The following is a 23,573-nucleotide window of genomic DNA, read 5'->3' on the forward strand; positions in this document are numbered from 1 at the left end:
ATAGAGATCTCTCATCAGTGGATAAGTGACCCAGGCCTAAACTACAAAAAGCTATCAACTGCTTAACTTTAAATTTATCATATACTGTATTAATTTATATCAAAATTTAGTTATTGGATACTTCTAATTTTTATGAATATAATACAGACGACCATAACGAAAAATAAATGCTTAAAATCATGCATAGACACTTGCATGAACTAGGCAATGGCATGTATTTTTAATTAATTAGTCATTGATTTAGAGAAAATCTAATTCATCATTTGTTGAGAGAGGATAGACCACGAGCTTGCACCCATTGTTCACCACCAAATTTTGGAGCCTTTTTACCAATTCAGTACATGGCCACAAGACCTGCACTTCCCGCAAGCTAGTCAAAGACCATAGTTCTTTTGGAAGCTCCGTCAAGGATTTGCAGCTTCTAACGTCTAAACGTCGAATGCGTGGCATTGAACCTTTGTCAAGTCTCCAATTTTTTACCTTGATTGCTATCATCTCAAACACTTGGAGCTGAAGGAACCCTCCCGTGGCACAGTGGAGGTCAAAACGAGTATCATTTGTCTGCGATGACAGTTTCAGAACTTGGAGGCTGGGAAGCTTTCCTAGTATATGCATGGCATTGGAGTTGAAGCAACCAAACTTTGTGAGGGATATTTTGGTGATGTTTGAGGGAAACACATTTGCATTTTGCGGAATCTCCGTGGTGCCAATCACTTTTAGCTTGCGGAGATGGCTTAAGCGGTTAAGGCTTTGTAACTGTATACGAGCATTGCACTTATCACGTCTTTCATGGTGTATACCCAATTTTGTCAACCTGGGGAATCTACGACTATCCAACAATGAAGTTGTGCGTGGATCAAGCGCCACTGTAGAGAGAGTTTGAAGATTCTGCATAGTTTTACTCTCTGATGGCATGTCTGGAAGCCCCACAGGTCCAAACATCAGAAGATGCCTTAGTTGCTTAAGTTGCCACAAGTCACCAGAAAATGATTTTATGGGAGAACCCCTTAAGTCCAAGGTTTCAAGATTCCACAACCTACATATAGAAGCTGGAATAGTTTCAATGTTGTATGAGTGTATTCTCAAGTACCTTAAATGGATGAGCTTCTCCAAATCATTGGGTATTGAGTTAACATTCATTCGTCCTAAATCCAACACGCGAGCCAGCCTGAAACTCTTGAGAAGCCATCTCCAGTGGTTTGGCTTGACCTTGTACACTTCTTGGCCGAAGCATAACAAGGAACGCGTGCCAGTGATGGAGTAATCAGAAACGGCACTTGAAGAAGAGAAATGAAATAGAGTGCCGTGGAGAGACAACTTACGGGGACAACTATCTCGGATTTGAAAATCAACCTCTCCACAAACCTCGAAAAACTTGTCTTCCTTGCTCTCGGATATGCAAAGATCGCGGAGAAGATCATGAATCCGGCATGTTTTGACACCCCCGTCGCTGGTCCTACTCACCACTTGGATCAAGCTTCGGTCCACTAGTTCATCCAAGTACTCTTCCGCAATGTATTCCGGCTCCGGTATGTTGGTGCTGCTTCCGCAAGTTTCTTGTGTTAATAGCCCTTCAGATATCCACAACTGGATCAATTGCTTCACGGGGATCTTGTAGTCTTCAGGGTACATCCCAAAATACAGAAAGCAAGGCTTCAACCTCGCTGGCAAGGTGTCATAGCTGAGTTTCAGTATATCCTTGAGTGTGGTGTCCCTGCCAAGATGCCAATTCACATGATCCTTGATTCTAGACCAATCCCTCAGTGACTTCTTGTTTGCAAGAATCCCCGCCATGACGATGATGGCAAGTGGCAACCCATTACAGCTTTCAGCGATCAATTTTCCCATGGGCTCCAAATCAGAAGGACAATCTTCGCCCCTAAACACCTTCTTGGAAAGAAGCTCCCAGCTTTCTTCTTCGGTGAGGAAGGGGAGAAAGTAGGGAGGCATTGGACCTGCGTGAGAAGCCACCTCAGCATGACGAGTAGTTATCAATATTCTGCTTCCATTGCTGTCATCAGGGAAAGCACCTTTAACCTCATCCCACACTTGGCTTTGCCACACATCGTCCACCACCACCAAGTACTTGCCACCGCTTCTGCTCAAGCATTCTCGCACCTTCATCTTCAGCTCCTCCTCGCTTCTACTTGCCTCCTCTCTTTTCTTGAACAAATCGTTGTACTTAGACGTGGACAACAAACACTTGAGAAGGCTTAAGAAGAATTCCCTGGGTCGATAATCGTTAGAGGCATAACCCCATGCGCGACAAGGAAACGTGTTCTTGACCCTGTTGCTGTTGTATATTTTTCTGGCTAGGGTGGTCTTACCCAAACCACCCATACCGACGATGGAAACCAGTTTAAGGCGCGAACCCGATGCCATGAGTTTCTCAATTACAACCTGAAAAGTTATACATGGACACCCAATATGTTAATTTGATATGTTGTCAGTGTTGGTTGGTCTGATTAGGAGATAATAGGAATGAATTCTATTAGATTAATTAGCTTAGATCAAAGTTCAGATATTTATCCTAATTCTTATCCTTTAGTAAATTGTACTAGGTTTGTACTTATGAATTTTAAAGAATGAAGAATATATAAAGAAATAAGGATTCAAACAATCATCGGTCTTACAACCTTGGAGTCATGCGCAAATCCTACAACCTCTTGTTCCTCCACGTCTCTTCTTTGCTTCCGTATACGCTCTGCTTCTTCCTCGCTGTCTCTCCTTCCAGCTTCGATGCCGTACTTGACCTTATTGTCGAAGATATCGTTGATGGTGGTCTTGATCCTGTCTATTTTGACGGTCAAGTTGCGAAGCATGAGCGCGTGGTCTACGCCGCGGCCAAACTTCTCCAGCATGTTTCTCCTTCTCTGCTTGATCATGTCGCTGATGTAGTTGTCGATGACGTCTTCGGCTTCGTGGGCGATGTCTCTGATTTGGTCAACGAGTTCCGCGACCATGTTGTGATCTTTGCGCTTGCCTTGGGAGTTGTTGAGGAAGAGGTTCATGAACCTCAGCTCGTTGCGCAACGATGTTACTTTGTCGTGCGCGCTACCAAGTAGTTTGGCTTCTTCTGCTAACAACCTCGTCAACTTTTCTATCAGGAAAACCACAATTGTATCCGCCATTTCTCTGCACCAACTCAATTATACGATCGAGTTTGGAAGTAATGAATATGTGGCAGGGACAGTGTAGTGGACTTCATTATCTTCTATTCTATGTGTATATACGAATCTCGTCACACACTAGTAGTCAAAACACGAATTAGCAAAAGTTTTATTATATATTCCTAGTCACCCAAAGAGCCCAGTCTTTTTTGGTTGCTAATAGGTTTATGGGAAATGATTAAACATGTGACGTAATGCTCATTCAATGTGACTTTTCTGCTCTCTCTTTTTAATTTGTATTTGTGTTGTCCATTTAAACATATTTAACAATAAACCTATTTCGAAAGCATAGCACAAGAACAATTAAGTTCCATCGAAAAATAAAACTGACTAATCTTAAGACAAAGGGTCAAGAAATTCAACGCCACTATTCTTAAACAACTTATTCGGTTTAGACTTTCTTTTCACACTATTATGCACACAAAAATTATGGAAAAAATTAGATTTAATTATCAATTACACCTATCAGAAATAGGATTGATCACAGACTCAAGCAATAACACATGAAAAAGGAACAACAGAAAAATCAAGTTCACTTTCTATTGAGTAGTTAATAAAAAATGAAATTAAACAAACCCCTTACTAAAACTATATTGGAGCAACATCAACATAACCACTATTATTCCCAATCATGGAAGGGACCAAATCTTATTTGGATTCTAGTGATTGTCTATTATGAATAATTTATTAACGTGCCCTTCACGCAATGTCTATTAGGATAGGTGGTTAATTATAGATAAATATATGAGATTAAACGACTCACTAATAAGTTTGGAATCCTCCTATGTGCCACACGAAGGTTGTCACACTAGTCCACGAAGGAGCCAAGTCTTACAGATCTTGAAGAAACTAGAGTTTGTTCTTATTTAACATGCCACCAGACCATGCACCAGGACTGTTTTCTTTTAGTTATAATGAACAAAAAAAATACACTTTCTTTTTAATAGTTTGAGTGATTTATGTGATAGAAAAAGAATAGAAAGATGAGAAGAGAAAATATTGAACAATTTATAATTAGATTTTTCCTTCTACGGATTATTCAAACTGTGCATATGGGTTATGGTCAATGTAAATATATAGTAGCTTAACTTTATTTTCCCATTTCCTGACCTGACATCGATCCACCATTTGACCAAGAAAATGCCTTTGTTTTCCTTGCTTCCTCTATTGAGGTGTTAATCACAAATATTGAGGTGCTTGACTTCTAATGTGTATTGTGAATTAATAATTATCTAAGTCGTGATACATAGTCAGAGTATGTTATTGATGTAATAATAAAGGCTGAAAGTGTATCTAGTGGAGCTATTTTCCGTCATGGGCTTGTTGTGTTAAAGTGTATGCATAGAAAATTTACTGTAAAAAAAGGTTATACATAAAATAAATGTTATATGTTTGTGACAATTTTTTTATCTTCTAATTTTAAAGCTCGAAGTTTGATTCTTCATTAAAGTGACCTTGTGTTGCAGGCTCTAAGCGGAGCCTGAGTGTTGGGAGCAACTAGGATAATTGGAATTGAAAAAAATGAGAAGAGAGAAAGAAGAAAAAAAAAAGCAAAGGAAAAACACTTGCCATTTTAATAGAAGTCGTCGCTTTTTAAAAGAGCAAAGGCAAAAAGAACCGAGTTTAATAAACTCAGAATCAGAAAATAATTCAAGTCTTTAAGGTAATTTAACTTAAAATTTTAAGTTAACTGCAACAACTTACAGTATGATGCAGGTTTCGACTTTGTGCAATTTGATGGCGGCATACTTACTGGTTTTCAAGTGGCAGTCATATCAATTTGAAGATCAATCCTTTTCAACTTACAGTGGTTGCTGTTCACACGCAAACATTCTAAACTAAATGCTGAAAAACAAAGCATTTTTATTGGTAATTTTAATTTATAAACCAAACACAATCCTTTTAAGCAGATCAATCCCTTGAACATTATTTAGATCAAGTAGGATAAATAAGAGCTACTACCATTACTTACATTAGTAATTCTCAAGTACTAACAGGGAATAGAAATTGACAAAAAATTTCAATTAACTAATTATTTACTTGTTAGAAAAAATACCGAACTATATTGCAGAAGTGTTAGTATCGTGACGCTTACGAATTCTATTTTTTTTTCCATCTTCATCTATTCCTCATATTCTGTTAATTATACACTGATACAGAAATTACTTTATTATTAACATGAAAAGAAAAAGAAAAAAACGTTTACTGCGCTTAATGATAAAAGCACTTTGAGCAATTCTTTATTATTTTACTTTATAGTTGTTTTCATCACTTTATTTTGTTTTATTCAGTTCGGGCCTGATAAATGTGAAACTAGCCCAATGGTGTTACCATGGTGGGCACGACCCAATTTGTGGCTAATTTTTGTTGCCTTGGTCAGAAATTCAAGACCCTTTTTCCTCTCCTCTCTCAAACTGTTTTTGGACAGTTGATATTGGTCCCTTTCCAAATTACTCCCTACAAAATTTTAAAATTCCTGAAAAGGATCATTTTACCCCTGTCTTCAAACACTCTACCCCTCCTTCTTCTGTTGTGTTTTTTTTTTTTTTGCACCTCCTAAACTACAACAAAGAAAACACATTTTTTAATGAATTTTGTATGTAATTATATAATGGAACATGATTTCATAGGAAGAATATTTTTGGAATAAAAAAAGTGTCATCCCCTGTTTGGGGACCAATAGCAACCTCCTGTTTTTTAGGCCAACCTATCTTGGAGGCTACTTCTTTAAAAAAGTGACTTGGCCCATATTCCATTAAATATGTTCCTCTGTTTATTTTATTCATTCGGACTTAGTATTTTTTTTTTTCATAAAATGTGGTTGTCCAAACTTAATTTTTTTTTTTGTATGAAGCCAAACCTAATTATTTTTATATATACACGCTTAGTCAAACTCAATAATAAAAACTGCCAAATACATTAATCAATTGGCGTGGTTTTGCATACTCATTGTTACAGCCACAGGTCATGTAATTCGGCTTGGTCAGCTTTCAATTTTCGCTCATGGTTGAATACTTGATCCTAAATGGTGACTAACCAAGGATAACTTATAGATGATTTACACTTTGGTTTCTTTGTACTTGGGTTGTGTATCCCTTCTACGTCATCAATATATATCTTTTGTTGAAAAAAAAAATCTGGTGCAAAATTATTAACACTAACCGTGATTAATAAAATTTTAAATAAATTCAATTCTCAAAGCCCATTTGTGCAAAATAATAATAATTTTTTTCTTTTCTTAAACTTTATTTTATTTTTCCTATTTTTGCTTAGTTGTGAGTTTTGTTCCTAATACCCAACCTTACAAAACAAATATTAACGGCGGCAGGCTTCATGTTTTATTTATTATCCATATGTTTTATTTATTTAGAGTTAATTGTTAAATTTCTAATTAAATTGGATAGCTTTAAAAAATAATTTTTGTGTGTGTAATGATTTATAATGTCAACGTGGTGTATGCACGGCCTTTATAAGATATTATCTGTTAACCTAATTATCATCGGAAAAGTTAAATTATTTAAAAGAATAAAAATACTAAAAATTTAGATAAAAATAAATATATTGACATAGTAGGGGCTTAAAGTGTTTTGGTAAAGTCTAAAATGAGCTAAATCAACATGACAGATTTGATTGGTTTCAATACTTCAATTGATGAAACTTAATTAATCTGTACATAGGGGGGTTGAAGATATTTGAATGCATGAGAGAAAGATATCAATATCACCAACTACAATTACCATAAAAGCAATAATCAAATAAAGTGACAAAGGAAGAATTTAAGGTGCATGATCCACGTATTGAAGAAACAAATAAGTCAAAGAAGAGTAATGAAAGTCTAAGCGTTATTACAAAAGTAATTTATCAACCATGGTCTCTGCGGCCAGATGGTGGGGAGTGTTGTTGACTTGGCACAGTGTATATTAACTTCTTTCCATCACTTAATTATTTCTTTCATATTACACTTCCAAATGGAAAGTAACCAAAAGGATCAATCACTCTGCCCATAATTATACGAGGAAGAGTGTTTAGTACTGGGGTGTGATTCGGCTTTTTTTTAACTCAACAACTTATTTTAGAAGATAGATTAATAAAATTAAGAGAAAAGGGATTATGCATTAGTGTAATTTTTTTAAACACTCATCTAATCATTATATGATATATTTATTAACTTTCAAAATAAATTTAAACGATAATTTTTTATTAGATTAGAGTGTGTGCATACATATGAAACTCTAAAGTTAGTTAATTGTTATTGACAAAATTAATAGTTAATATTAGGTATATTAACAAAAAGCATAAATATATTAGAATATATATTGTTAGAATTTTTTTCATCAACAGTATATTATATATTTTACTCATTTTTTACTTTAAAAGTATATTTGAGTTTTAAAATCTCACAGTTGTTTTTTATTTTGGTTTTTAAAACACTAATTTTAGAAATAATCTTCAAGTGTTTTTTTTACACAAAGACGAAAATGAAAATTAAACTCATGCATATTAGCTAAATCTCTAATCATCACTAGACCAGTTTCAGTATACTTTTAAATAATAATAAAAAGATCGGTCCTAGTGGGTTTTTTTATAAAAAAAAAAAAAAAAAAAAAACTTGGATGAGAAATTGATTACTGTGTAGTGTAAAATTATTTTTAAAAAATAGCTTTCAAAACAAGAAAGTGATAAGAGAAGTTTTGTGTTTTCCCTAAATGAAATTTAGTTTTTTTTTATGTTTGATATGCATTAAAAAATAATATTCTTGAAAAAAAATATTTTCCAGTAATATTTATTAATCAATTTCTCACGAAATTTTTTACAAGATAGAGAATCTTATTTTTCAGAGTTTACTTTTTATTTTACTACATGAAAAATATCATGTTATTTTTTTATTAAATTATATAATATAACAAATAATTAAAATAATCAATAAAAATATGTGTAACTTCTAAAAAAATTATTTAAATATTTTCAATAGTTAAATAAACAAATTTTATTTATTCCCATAAATTATAATTTTCTAATATATAAAAAACTTATCCTTTACCAAAATTTTCATAAATTTCCACTTTCCACAACCACACAAAAATTATGTTGCATGAAAATACAAGTGAGTTAGATGATAAAAAAAAATCATAAATTTAATCTCATCGACTAATAAAAATTAATAATACTAATAATTAATATTTATATTCTGCCTATTGGCTTCTCATTCATACGGCACTGATCACGCCGTTGGTTTCCCCTTCTTAGTTAGGTTGGCAATATGGAGGTTGGTACTGACTCGTTGTTATTGCTCCAGACTAACGAGTTTGACATTCTCTTGTACATTAATCTATACTATATATATATATCATTAAAATTTCGTGCATTCTTAGTCATGCTTATAATTTCATTTTCCTTTGTCTTTTATGCTATTAAAATTGTTATTGTTTTAATTAAGAGATTTCAAAAACTACTTCAAAAGAACTCTGGCACCATTTTTTTATTAAAAAAAATTGTCAAATTATCAAATGCTAAGATTACATTCATTATTAATAAAAAACTTTTATTTATCTAATAAAAATTAAACTCTTACACCAACTTTATTGCGGTAATTTTTAACTGTTCCTTACCACACGAAACTTAAATTGTTGTTGTTGCTTGTAGAAGCAACCGAAAAGGTAAATTGCTTGTGTATTTTTGTTGTTTTTCTTTGGAAACAGCGTGAATATATAGGATTTTATAACTATAATAAGAAAAAGTTATCATTGATTTCAAATAAGTTTTTGGGATGCAAAATCAGATTGTCATAAAAAGATTCTTTAATTTTTAGAATGAAATAGATTTATAATCACAATGTAATCTTAAAAGAAGTTTAAGACTTTAATTTCTGGAAAAAAAAAGTCAAAATAAAATAAACAAGAAAATGTAAAATATAAGTGAAGACGAACAGATATAAAAAACAAGAAGTACGTAGAAGTGATGATGGAAATACGTACTCTTATTTCTTATAACAAATGGTCACGGTGGAAGATGCATGTGTTAGGCATTACCAAAATTTGACTAAATGAAATTCAACTTCTTGTTAAAGAACTATTATTTTTATATAGACCATTTGTTAAAAAAGTATTATTTCTACCTTATCGGCTAAATTTTGACTGGTTGTAAATATATATGTTATACTTATTGGTTATATTAAAATGAAAATCCTTAATTTATCCCTCTAAAAGTTATATGTTTATCACTTAAACTTTTCAAAAATATTTTTCATCAAAATAGTCTTTCAAATATTTAAATTGTTATCCTATATTTTAGTCCTTCAAGGATTTTGTCGTTAAATTAATTGCATAAATATTTAAATCATTGCTATTTTCATTCTAATTACGGAGGACTAGTTGTAAAAAAAGAATTTTTGGGGTGCTAATTTAGTGACAAAATCTCTAAAACAAAACTAAAGTAGTGAAAAAATGATATTTGAAGAACTAATTTGATGACCAAATTAAATTTTTTGAAGACTAATATCTTGATATATGTAACTCTAGAGAATCAAATTATAATTATTATCTATGTTTAATAAAAGATCATGTTTGGTAAAAAAAAATAATAACAAAAGATCATGTTACATAGTGTCCTAAAAATACTAATTAAGAAATATATGTTTTTTGAAGAAAGTATATAATTAAATATTTATTTAATTATTTTAATTCATTAAAAAAGTAAATGTTAAATTGTTTTCTATTTTCAATATAATAAATACTTCTTTTTGAATATTTTGTTAATAAATAGCTTATAAACAAATTGAGGAGCATTTGAAAATCTCTTTTTAATATGTTAATTTTATAAAAATAAGTCACAAATTTATTTATTTGCATATATTTTTCGATACAGAATTATATATAGAATATGTCCATCCGTATAGGTGAAAAAAACCCGATTAAATTTAACTTGTTGACTGTTCCGGCCCTCCATGCATCATGCATGCAACTAATCGTGGCTTAAAATATATAATAACATTAGGTACAACAACGTTAGGTATGCATAGCGTGTATTGTTTCAAGGAACGTTTCAAACAGGAAATTACAGTTATATATATATATATATATATATTCTTTCTCTACAATCAAAATCTCACAAAACAAATATCTGTTTATATTTATTGAATTACGAACGAATAGAGCAATTCAGAGATTCGACACTAGAGGATCAAAGGAAATAAGTAGTTCCATTTTATAATATATATCAACGTTTTTTTTCCTTTAATAGTGAATTTGGTATGGTGGAAAGAAATAGAAAAGAAATGTTTCAAATTTAAATTAAAGAGAAAATATACAAAGATTTTTTTTAATGTCAATATTTTTCTTACTTTTTTCCTAATTAAATAAAAAAATATCATTGTTCATATTTTTCTTCTTCTCTATTTTATTTCTTTTAATCCAAACATACCAAGTGTTGATAATATATCTACATTTTCATATTTCTACGCGGTTAACTTGCCATGATATAATTAGTATACAATGCTTATATATATAAGTGTGCATATATGGTGAACTTACCATGATATTATGTTCAACGTGTTTTTCTAACGCCGATCTAAACATGTTATAAGTTAGAAAAAGGTGAAATCATGTACTCAGAATTTATATCTCAATAATTTTTATTTCTACAAAACTTTTTTAAATTTAAAACCTTATCTCTTTAAACTATTTCTATTATTAATAAAATATAGGTTTGATTATTGAGAACAAAAAATATCTATTATTATATTTTATTCTTTCTTAAGATAATGATTTTATTATTATTTATAATGATCATATTTTTACCGTTTATATGCATATATTTTAAAATTTAATTTAATTTAAAAATATCCTTACAACGCACCATTCTAATGTATCAATTCCAAGTTCCTATATATGGTAATATTTTGGGAGGCTGATGACAAAATTGATATTTCTATAGTTCCACGTCTAGCTACATCATGGGAATTGAAGAAGATGAAGACGCAAAATTCTCTTCCTCACCCCATGATTTATGACGTATCCTTAACACGGTGTATATGGATAAAGATAAGCCTCAAGTAACTTCATGTAACCCAGCCGCAAGATCACAAAACACATTTTCACTCACACATTAATCTGGTCATATATATATATATATATATATATATATATATATATATATATATATCATATTTCAATGGTGACTCATACTAGGACATCATAAGATTAATATTAGAAGTGGCTTGTATGAAACCCTAAATAAGTAAGAAGTCAGCTTGAGACCAAGAAGCTGCTTTATTAATAGTAGGAAAAGTTAGACCAAACTACTGAGGTTTCCCAGCTGGACCAATTAACACAATCTTTGCAACCCTTAACTCGTATTTCAGTCTTTAAGGCGTACAAATAACCTTTTTTTTTGTGCAAAAATCATCGATCACTGTATGATCCATGCAAGTCAAGCCAAATTAATTAAAACCGGTACGGTGTCTCTATATATAACAAAAGGAAGCACTGCATTCATGTAATTAAAAAAATGAACAATTTTTGCCAAAGATAATATAAATATTAATTTACGCAAAAAAAAAAAAAACCAATCAATCACTTACATTTTATTTTAAATAATTAACCACAATTATTTTATGAAAGTAACGTGTGAGTGTTTTTTTTTGGAGCAAAAAGTAGCGTGTGTTTGAGAAGGTAAAAAAGTGAAGAATTGATTTTTAATTCGAGGATCTAGATCTTAACAAGCTGGTTAAAAAATCAATTCTCATTTTCTTAATTCCTCTTTGACTATAATGGTCAGGCGCAGTTATGGAATTAATATAATAGTTCTCACATACTGGTTCTCATTTAATATACGTATTTTAATGAAGCATTCAAGAAAAACCTTTTTCTTCAATTTGTCATTAATTTGCTGGGGGTTCAATAAATGTGGCTTAATTAATTTATTATATATAATTATATATGAAACTTCTGTAGCTACTAATTAAATTTCTGAATCAAAGTCTCGAATGCGACTTGACTAAGCAAAACGATGAAATTACAAATGAGAAACTTTGACAGTTACTATGAGGTGATGGATATTGATGGCGATAACGATGATGACTGTGTTCACAAAAGTCTACTGTTGTTAGTTACGCTATTGCACACAACGGCATAAATAGTTGATTAATTTTATTATCAACTAACTTTGCTAACCTACATTATACGTCAGATCTTTGCTATCCAATTGCCGATAAAACGTTAATAGAGTCACTTATAATTAATGTCATGAATAAATAATAAATATATTGACTGTATAAAGTTTTTTTTATATATATATTATCATCCAATCACAATTTTTTTTATAAATTTATTAATTTTTATAAAAAAAATTATGTACTAATATTTAATGTAAAACAATTACATATTGCTATTCAATTATAAATTATAAATTTATTTACTTTTATAATAATTTTTAAAAAATCATCTTAATATTTTTTTAAAAAATTTTTATATACTAACAGTGCATGTATATATACCAATTAATTCTAATTTTATTTTGCCAGTTGAGGTTAACAAGGTTTGTCATTTCTGTGGTCGGGATTAAAGAAAGGTGCGTTTTCTAGATTACTTCTTATCTAACTATTTGGACAACCAACGTGTCCTTTGTGCAATTTGCCATGGTATCTAAAATTTGTTACCGTCACTTGTGGGATAATTAATTTTTCAAAGAAATTGTGGCCCTTTTAAAAAGACGTAATCAAGAACAAAGATAGAAACCAAGGCACACTTAAGAAGCACATGGTTTACATGAGTTTGGTCTAACTTATGTGGTCTACTTTTGAGCGAGCTTACTCAACTAACTCTATCCACCAACACAACTGTATCAGTATTAAAATTCTTCAACACATTTTAAATTAATAGTGTGAATGAAACAAATTGATTAAAGTAATAAATTAGTAAACTTCTAGATGGCAGCAGCTGCAACGATTAATGTACTATTAAAGTGCACGGCACTTGGTGTTTGGAAATTTCCTTCTGGACTTTATGGCTAAATACAACGAAAAACTAATTCAATGTGATATAATTAGCTAGTGATTCAAATACAACATTTATGCAAGCTCTTTTTTTTTTGACAGAACGTTTATTTAATCTCTATTATTTAGGACATCGTGCGCTTTGTGAATTAAGATAAGAGTTTCTTGCGGGAGTTTTTTTGGATTAGTTTCCCACTTATCAGAGTTTTTTTAAATTAAGTATTTTGATTCTTGTAAAAATAATCCTTATAAGTCCATAAGTAATTATAGAGAAGCTAGATGTAATTAAGAGCTTTTTAAAAAGCTTAGAATCATATATTATGTAAAAAAATATTTGTTAAGAAATTTACCCAAATTTAGTTGATCAGTGCACTGGATATGATGTGACTAATGTGCTGTATAACTTCTTTTTTTTTGGGTGTAATGATGTATAACTAAGACAACCACAGTAGTTCATTATTTTTCTTGTTAAAAACACAATATCGGATATAAAATACGCTTAAGCCAGTTGTTTAAACATTTTGCAAGAAATTGAATTCAATAACTTCATACCATACGTTTAGAAAAATCAACAAAAAGTGTAAAAAATAAACAATACTCTATCTGTTTAGAACAATCAGAGAAGATCATTTTTCATATCCTTTAATATTGGTCAACCTTAAAAGATCAACCTTGTTTGAGTTTAAGCTGTCCAAATGTAATAGTGTTCCTAATTAAATGGGGGCAAAAGTGGATAAGGATTTAAATTAGATATACGTTTTCTGCAATTTTTATAGTAACCAATTTAGAAGTTTCTACAGTCACAAATGTGTTGCCACAATTTAAAATGTATTGTACACGTATAGTGAATTGGATGAAGTTTTATTTTTACTACTATACATATAATTTTTAACAATATTTTTTTAATAACATTGGTTATGTATAACAATACTATCCAACCACTCAGCAAAACTTATATCTCATGTCATAAGTCATATATAACAATAACAAAAGATATTTTACAAACTAAAACCAAAAAAGACAAATTAAGGAAGATGCAACCATTAGTTCATTAGTCGTCAATTAATCCTAGTTATATATGTCCGTACGTAAAGAATTACCCAGACTTGCAGTGTGGAAGTTAATTAGAAGTAAGCATATCTTTCATCATATTAATTCATTAATTAGCTCAATTGGCTTTGTCAATGTCTCGGACTCTTCAAACAAATTAATTTAGCGGAAGGAAAATGGCTTGGTTTGTGTTACGTTGTAATTATTTTTTCCGTGTGACTCAGAATATCATGATGAAGTTCTAATTTTGCCCAAGAAATGAGCAATTTTTCATACAGTATGATAAACAAATATAGACGGTAGATTAAAAAAACAAAGCATTCACCTATCTATGATACACAAACTATACCTTCCTAAGTTTAATTAACAGTACACTCAACAGATCAATCAATACAAATAATCAACAAAAGTGGTTGGTTTTCCAATCTTCAAAAACTCCAAATCATTCTCAAAGGGTGTCAGATTCAAATCCAAAACCAAAACTCTCTTGTTGTCAGCTTTCTTCTTTGGCGATGAATCAAAACTGCTACCCCCACTACTACTACTCGTAGCCGTAGAATTGTGCACGTTTCCATTCAAATTCGCCGCTCTGTGCCTCCTCATGTGACCTCCCAAGGCTTGCCCTATAGCAAACTCCAACCCACAAATGGAACACTCATGAGTCTTAGGCTTTGGGGGTGAATCATGAAGCAATTGGCCTTCGATATCTCCTGCCATCAACCTAGGCTTTTTGTGGCTAGCCCTGTGGCCACCAAGTGCTTGAAATGAAGGGAATTGCCTATTACATGTCTTGCACTCAAAGACACGATTGCTCATAGAAGTGCTTGAGTAGGTGGCCTCAAATTCACTTCCACGAGAAAGCAACATCAAACAATTCGCCATGGTTAAGCTATCAACCTCTCTTTCTCTCTTCATGACAACTAACCAAAACAAAAATTGAAATATGGCCGGGTGCTTGGTTTTAAGGTGTGGCAAAATGAATATGTGAATGTATGAAAAGGGACAAAGTGATTGAAAAGGGACAAAGTTATTGGAATGGAACTCTAGAGACTAGGAAATGCTTGGTATTTATAAAGGGTACTTCTGGTTTGGTAGCTTGAGAGTGTTGAACACTCCTCTAACAATACTTTGACTTTTTTTTTTAATATATCTTTTTATTTAATATTTTTTGAATAATTTTTTGTGTGAATGAAGAACATTTTAAAACAATGTTGTGCTATAGACTACAAGTGGAATCAATAATTTGAAACAGACCATGTTGATAGGCTCAACTAGTTTTCTTTTTTTTTAGAGAATAGACCCAATTAGTTAAAATTTCAAAATAATGTTAATATAATTTTAGTATGTACTTCAACATATATATATATATATAAATCTTATTATTACTTTAATGTATCTTGAGCATTTGATTTGATTAGTTACGTCTGTACACACGAATTGGTGTGACATGAATGTGTATTGAGACTGATTACTTGTGAAATAAGCAAGTGTGACTCCTGCAGCTAGCAATTAAAGCAAATAATTAATTAGATGTGCTGAAGTAAGAAGGGGTTACTACTTACATAGGAGTTGTTTGGTGTGAAAGGAGTTTGGTGCTTGTACGTAAGCATGACAGATTTGCTGAGCCAAACAAGACGGAGCGAACTAGGCTTAGTTTTAGGATTTATGAGGTGCGGCATTAATACTATTACTAAGACTGTGAGTGTTCAAACGTTTGTGGAAAATTCTAATTTCTAAGGCAAAGTAGCGTCGCTAAATCTAATAGAAAGGTATGAAAAAGGAAGCAGCAGAAGACCTGAGTGGGAAGCAATTGTAGTTACGGACCTAGACGTGAAGATGACTTCCAAACATCTAGAAATCATATATTCTACGTTGAACCATAATATTAAATTCAAGTGAAATCAAATAGAAACAAATTTCTCTGCGGTAAAATAAGAACACAAAGATGTTCATATACAGGCAGTATTTAGTAATTTATTTCAAGTAATTTTTCAACGTTGAAACTTGAAAGTGTCAATAGATGTGTTCGCAGGTACGTGCTTAGATAAGGAAACATTAAGATATATGTTATTAATTTTCTAATTATTTTATATTTTTCAAAGTTTTTTTTTTACTTGGTGGGTATGTGGAATGTGAATGTAGCTAACAAAAGAAATTAACTCGTTTACAACAATGTTCAAAGGCATCATATATTTCTTTGTTGTTCATTATTTTTTATATTTTATTTTATTAATTTATATCAATTTTCTGATCCCGAACAGTTTCTAAAAAAAAATACATCATTTCCCACATTTTCTCGTAATATTACATTATTTTGTTGTTTTAAGCAGATCGGTTATTTTTTTTAATCTAAAGACTTTAAAAAGTTTTTAAAATGACTACAAAACTTGCCTCATTCTTTTATATTTATTGCAGGACAACAAAACAAATGCTACAATTAAAAATATTTATGCACCTACCAAAAATAGGATGGTCTCCAAAGATGTGTTAATGGTAGAATTTATTGTGTAGAGTTATTTGAAAAGTAACTACCATTCAAAATATCCTAAGCAACTCAAGCTTTACTATAACCTAATAGTTTCAAAATGTTTCTTAAATATCCTACAACTTTTTTTAAAGGAAAGTGATAGGAAGGGAAGACATCCAGATACTATCCAGAGGATGTAAATAACATGCTGAAGTTTCTAGCAAGTTTATCTAAAAGATTAATGTACAAGTCTAAATTGTTAGTCGTTTTATCCATCAAGTAAGATTTTAGTATGGTTAAGAGAAATATCAAATTCACATTTATGAAAAAGATAATAATTAATTTTCAATTCTTAAGTACTTGTACCATCTCACAATGACATAAATCCTATAACTTACTACGTATATTCATATTTTTGTGGGACAACAAAAGAAAATATATAATTAGTAATTTTCTGAGGCCCACCAAAAGTTAAAAATTCCTGGCATGAGTTGCTGTTATGTGCCAAAAATAGGATGCTTCCCAAAGCAAATTGGTATTTCACAAAACAAATTTCATTAAAGATGCCTTTAGAGTAAAACTTTATGAGCTTCACTCTCGTAAAACGCAGACTATACTTTAAGAAAATGTAACTTTAATTTAGAAGGTATTCAAAAGCACTATATGTGAACAAATTCTAAATTCTACTCAAAATTTTATTGTAAAACTATCATACCAAACCTTAACCAAATTATTAGATGAACAGAAAACGCTAATTTAATTGGTCTAAGCTGGATAATGTACGGTACAATATAATGTATAAAAACTCATGCCACTAACAATACACACATGTATCCGGTCACCAATTGGTCTGAAAATAAAAGTGGTTTTATGTAATTAACTTGTTATTGGACACACACAAAATACAAGGTTCCGTAATTAGATAAAAATGGTTTCATGTAACTTATATATTAATCTACTCATTAGTGAGTGTAGGAAGGTTTTGACTCGTAATTCATTCTTTGGTATAAGATTTATGAACAGACAAACTAATGGGTTGCTCATAAGTTAGCAAGAATAATTCCATTGTATCCTAATTTTTATACTCTTAATCATATTATTTAATGTGTTGTGAATTTGATTAGATAAGCATTATTCCGTAAAAAAAAAAAAAAACACGAGTTAGAAACTCGAAATGCATGGTTAAAAATGGCAAATAAGATTCATTGATCCAATATGGAATCAGCAATCAGGGTAACGTGCAGGAAAAATTCTACCCATTACGCGTGTCTAGCATATGTTAATAGTAGTATTTAATTTAATTGACCGACCTATGCTGTTTGTAATAGGTCTGATGTGGACCACATAAGTCAATGGGCCTTAAGCATCCTAATCTATTAGGTGCTTTGGATTTGGATTACGAATTGTATCCATTCTTGTTCCAACATCCAACTAAATTTATTGACCAACTTGTACGTTATTATCTGGAAGGCACCTTGCAAGCTGCACAATTTCTGTGAAGTTAACGACACTTCAAACCTTTTCTACTATTCTACCTTTTTGCTGTCAAATTTCTGGAGCTTGTGACAAAACTTTTCCAATCTCTGATTTTCAACTGCATGTACAGCTTTCTTCTTCCTTTTCCTTTGTCAAAATATAGCAAACATGCTGAACTTTATGTATAAATAATTGATTTAAATATTTTTTTTCGTTGTAATTTAATTTTTTTAATTTTTGTTTGTGTAATTTTTTTTTCATTTTAATCCTTGTAAAAATATATTTTTTGTTTTTCATCCTTAAAATATTTTAGATAACATTTTTTTTCATTGTTCAAAATATTTTTTTATTATTAAAAATATTATCTATAATACTTTAAAGACAAAAAAAATAAACACATCTTGTAAGGACTAAAATGAAAAAAAATTACAAAGACAAAAAAGAAAAAACATTAAATTACATAAATGAAAAATATATTTAAACTTAAATAATTTAAGAGAAATGTTAATAACAGACTCTTTTAAACATTCTAGTATTTAGGTACTATTAACTTAAAATTTGTTAAAAATCACAAAATTATGAGTTTCATTTTTAATTTACAAGTTATATCGATAACTTTGTTGGTTTTAAATCTTAATAAATTTTAACCAATAATAAAAAAAAATGTTAAGAATATATCAGAGAGGGTGTGTTTTATAAATCCATTGAAGCCATTGTCTGTCCTTAAAAAATTAAGTTTAGGGTATCTCACAAAAACAGATAAAGTAATTCCAACGTAGATTCTTTAGCTAACTTTAACATATGTATAAGAGATCCTTTTTTTGGTCTAATTCAGTTCCCACGTTTTGTTGGGAGGTCTTCTAGAGGAATAGACTATGATTACCTGCATATAAGTTTTCTTTTTTATGTATCATAGATTTTGGTCTGATCCCTCGTGTATGTGCTTGTTTTTTTTTGCTCGGCTATTATTTAGGCCTTGTTGTTTTTCTCAGTTAGGATGAGTGGTGTCAACATAATTGAAATCACTGTCCTCTCCTCTAACTGGTTGCTCATGCAAGTTTTTTCTATTTTCTTCTTAATTTAATCCTATCTTATTATCAAATGGAGTTGCTGTGAATGATTATTCCGATTAATGAAATGATAATGACGTAAACTGTAAACTCGTGATAAGCATTATAGGATAGACCATTTCTCTATAAAAAAATTGTGTCTTTCTAAAAAACTAAAATAGCAGCAATATATTAAAATACAAGAGTTGAGAGTAATTATTTTAAATGCTTTGAGACTATCGGAAAGTCCAATATTATTATTAGAAGTTCGTTTGTTTTTTTTTTTCTTTTTCTAACTGTATGTATATGTATATTTGATGACAAGCTAATTACTTGTACCCTTGTACAGCATATGCAATTCATTTATAATTAAGGTTTTATTATGCTACAATAGAGAGAGATTCGTATAAGAAAAAAAAAAGAAAATATATATACAACTAATGGTCTCAAATCAAATGTATGAGGATTATTTACAAATGATGGCAATCGAAACCATGGATAACATCGTACATACACTCCAGAAAATAAATTCCAGCAAACATAACAAGAAGCACATGATTAATCAAATGTTATCAAAGTCTGAACAATAAGATGTATCTCTCTGTAGTTTTTGGCGGGGGAGGCAAAGGGTAAGACATTAAGTGATTCCGTCCAAGATGGTAGAGTTGGTAATGAGGTACGTCTGTTTATTTTCATCTCTATTTCTATAAAAGATGAGACGAATTTAGATTTATAAAAGGTGAGATGAAAAATTAAAACTCAATTTCATCCCATCTGGATTTGAAAAAACCAACAAGAAATCAATCTTACATTTTCTTAAAATATTTATTGATATAATTTAGGTAAATCATAAATTAAGTTATTAATTATATTTGAATTCAATCAATATATATAATTTAATAAAAAAAATAACTTAATCATATTTAAGAACTAAAGTGTATTTTTAATTTTATTATAATTATAATATTATTTATTTAATTATTAACATAATTATTCTATATTTAATAATTATAAAAAATATGAAATGATTATTTAATTAACAATTACATATAATATATATAATAATAGAAATATATAACAACATTATTAATAATTATAAAAATATATGTAGCGGAATGGAAAGTTATGACTTAGATCTCATTTTTCCAAGTCAGTGAAAACGTGATCTCGACCTTGATTAAAGTGGATTTTGTTTTTTTGTCAAACTCAAAGTAGAGAGGAACAAACGGGTTGAATTTTTATTACCATGCCTAAATAACAATCAAGAAATAATGATGATGAAAGTTGAATAAAAATGACAACTTTCAAAAACACAAAAAAAAATATAAATGAAACTTTACTTAAAAGACCAAAATGAAATATAAAACATAAATAACAAAAGTAACATTTAACCACTCTTATCAGGGTCATGTTGCTTGGAGACATATTTTTCAGGAAGCTAATCAAGTCATTGACACGTTGGTTAAGCAAATTGTTACGGCATTATCTTTCATTCAAGTTTTTGAGTTTCCTCCTCATAATATTATCAATAAGTTAAGAGCTGATATGACTTATATCTCTTTCTATGGAGGCTTCTAATCCTCTAGGTTTTGTGTATACCAAAAAAGTTAAAAGTAACATTTAGCCAAATTCAATTAACTTAAACTAAATTAAAGCCCAGCCTTCTATTCTATCCAGTGCCACGTGTCTGCTCTCCCCTCAATCTCCATTTCTCTAACAAATGAAGAGGATCTGAATTGAACGTGTGGCTAATACACTTGCATGTGTTGCATGTGCTTATTAGGAAGTGACGTGCACTCACATCACAGGACGTACCTACGTGTACCAAACATTGTACCTGGCTGGCTGGCTCTACATGCATGCAGGGAGGGAGCATGTACGAGAATGTTTGTTTTGGTTTTTGAGGTTATTGATTTTATGAAGTATTCCATGGCTGTAATTCACACTCTAATACGCTTATACGCAGTGCATGAACGAGGTTCCACCCCTTACCATATTATGGGGGGACCTGTGTCCTTTTCCTGTGTTGTGCTTACCATATATGATCAATGGATTTGTAATCTAAAATCACAATTTCATTAGGTTTTCAAAAGTAAAGTTAATTATGATATGGATATACTCTTTTTTCTCTCTAGAAAAAAGATGAACATGATAAAATAAAAGAGATAAGAGATCAAGAAATTTTTATAAATACATTTTTATGGAAGACAAATTCTTAAAAACATTTTTTTATGGAAGAATAATTCTTAAAAGTATTATCTTTTAAGATAATTATTTAATATTAAATGCATAGATTAACTAACACATAATTGATCCTCGACAAGCCAATTGTGTAAAATTATTATAAACAGTAAAAAATTTGCTAATAATTAACCTAATTGTATATTCAAAACTCAAATTTAAAACTATTTGTTAAGATAAAGCAACTTCACACTTAGAGCTGTCAAAACGGGTCAGCCCAGCCCACGTGGGTTGGCCCGCAACGGGTTGAGCTAAAAGTGGGCTAGTCCAGCTAGGTCCACTTTTGTGTGGGCTAACAAAATGTCAGCCCGGCCCGGCCCATCACGGATTGGTGGGTTATGTGGGTTGACCCACTTTTCTGTCTTTTTTTGTAAAAAAAAATAAAATTATTCCAAACAACTTAAAATAAAATCCAATATAAAAACCAAACTAAATCAAATTCAAAATTTCAATATTAAAGTGATTGAAGTCTTCAAAATAAACATTCAACATTAAGATAATTAAAATTTAAATATCATAAAAAAAAAAACTTCTAAACTATTGAAATTAAACATTAGAGTCATGGACTGTGAAATCCATAACAATTTCCTCTTCTTTTTCAACATCACCATTAATTTCATCTATAAAGACAAAAAAAATAAACAATATCATTAATAAGTCAAATAAATAAAACAACACACATTGTTATGATTATTTTAAGAACAATTATTATGATTATATGCTATAAAACTATACTCATATCTTTGATGATTTCAAAGTTAAGTTAATTATTTAATATTAAATGCATAGATTAACTAACACATAATTGATCCTCGACAAGCCAATTGTTTCAAAGATATAGTGCGGGAATATGTAGGGTTACCTATTTGCTCTATGCGTTTTTACACGCTTAGTAATAATATGTTTATATTTTATTAAAGGCCATTCCAAATTACTTAGTTGTGTAAAATTATTATAAACGGTAAAAAATTTGCTAATAATTAACCTAATTGTATATTTAAAACTCAAATTTAAAATTATTTGTTAAGATAAAACAACTTCACACTTAGAGCTGTCAAAACGGGCCAGCCCAACCCACGTGGGTTGGCCCACAATGGGTTGAGCTAAAAGTGGGCTAGTTCAGCTCGGCTCACTTTTGTGTGGACTAACAAAATGTCATTCCGGCCCGGCTCATCACGGATTGGTGGGTTATGTGGGCTGACCCACTTTTCTGCCTTTTTTTTGTAAAAAAAAATTAAATTATTCCAAACAACTTAAAATAAAATCCAATATAAAAACCAAACTAAATCAAATTTAAAAATTCAATATTAAAGTGATTGAAGTCTTCAAAATAAACATTCAACATTAAGATAATTGAAATTTAAATATCATCAAAAATAAACTTCTAAACTATTGAAATTAAACATTAGAGTCATGGACTGTGAAAAGAAAATTTTTTTTTTTGACTTTTAAGATATTTTATTTTTTTTTCTCTTAGATAAATTAATGGCGATGTTGAAAAAGAAGAGAAGTTGGTCTGAATTTCACAGTCCATGACTCTAATGTTTAATTTCAATAGTTTAGAAGTTTATTTTTGATGATATTTAAATTTCAATTATCTTAATGTTGAATGTTTATTTTGAAGACTTCAATCACTTTAATATTGAATTTTTAATTTGATTTAGTTTGGTTTTTATATTGGATTTTATTTTAAGTTGTTTGAAATTTTATTTTTTTTTAAAAAAAAAGGCAGAAAAGTGGTCAGCCACATAACCCACCAATTGTGATGGCCGGGCCGGCTACATTTTGTTAGCCCACACAAAAGTGGGCCGAGCTGGACTAGTCCACTTTAGCTCAACCTCATGTGGCACAACCCACGTAGGCTGGCTTATAACCAACTATTTTAACAGCATAAAATAAATCTTTATAACTAAAGAACTTAAATAGTTTGAATAAAATTAGAGTATGATTAGAAGTTGTTTTATTTATTTGACTTATTAATGATATTGTTTTTTTTTTTTGTCTTTGTAGATGAAATTAATGGGATGTTGAAAAAGAAGAGAAGTTGTCTGAATTTCACAGTCCATGACTCAATGTTTAATTTAATAGTTTAGAAGTTTATTTTTATGATATTTAAATTTCAATTATCT

General features: G+C 30.4%; 2 protein-coding genes across 4 annotated transcripts; both read right to left on the reverse strand.

The window, feature by feature from the left end:
* Positions 1-59: 59 nt before the first annotated feature.
* On the reverse strand, positions 60-3,395 carry LOC100499631 (NBS-LRR disease-resistance protein scn3r1). Of its 3 annotated transcripts, NM_001250513.1 has the most exons (3): positions 2,634-3,131; positions 2,328-2,400; positions 241-1,955 (listed from the first exon to the last, which is right to left on the reverse strand). In NM_001250513.1, exons 1-3 carry the CDS (start codon positions 3,129-3,131, stop codon positions 241-243), a joined length of 2,286 nt encoding a protein of 761 aa, NP_001237442.1. The 3 variants fall into 3 exon arrangements, with proteins under 3 accessions (XP_006601748.1, XP_040867521.1, NP_001237442.1); XM_006601685.4 differs by having other exon boundaries at positions 60-2,400; positions 2,637-3,395; XM_041011587.1 differs by having other exon boundaries at positions 60-2,400; positions 2,634-3,395.
* An 11,052-nt stretch (positions 3,396-14,447) lies between these two features.
* Positions 14,448-15,264, reverse strand: LOC100781134 (zinc finger protein ZAT11). The gene has a single exon (XM_003552632.5). It carries the CDS (start codon positions 15,124-15,126, stop codon positions 14,599-14,601), a length of 528 nt encoding a protein of 175 aa, XP_003552680.1. The 5' UTR covers positions 15,127-15,264; the 3' UTR covers positions 14,448-14,598.
* Positions 15,265-23,573: the final 8,309 nt, after the last annotated feature.

Source organism: Glycine max, chromosome 18 (assembly GCF_000004515.6).
Source record: "Glycine max cultivar Williams 82 chromosome 18, Glycine_max_v4.0, whole genome shotgun sequence".
Classification (NCBI taxonomy): domain Eukaryota; kingdom Viridiplantae; phylum Streptophyta; class Magnoliopsida; order Fabales; family Fabaceae; genus Glycine; species Glycine max.

What these genes read in the sequence shown, in the direction of transcription:
- LOC100781134 (XM_003552632.5), bottom strand. Translation starts at nt 15,126, where the DNA reads ATGAAGAGAGAAAGAGAGGTTGATAGCTTAACCATGGCGAATTGTTTG.
- LOC100499631 (XM_041011587.1), bottom strand. Translation starts at nt 3,131, where the DNA reads ATGGCGGATACAATTGTGGTTTTCCTGATAGAAAAGTTGACGAGGTTG. An exon ending in TTGCGCATGACTCCAAGGTT is followed by an intron (nt 2,401 to 2,633) that starts GTAAGACCGATG and finishes ATAACTTTTCAG; the next exon opens with GTTGTAATTGAGAAACTCAT.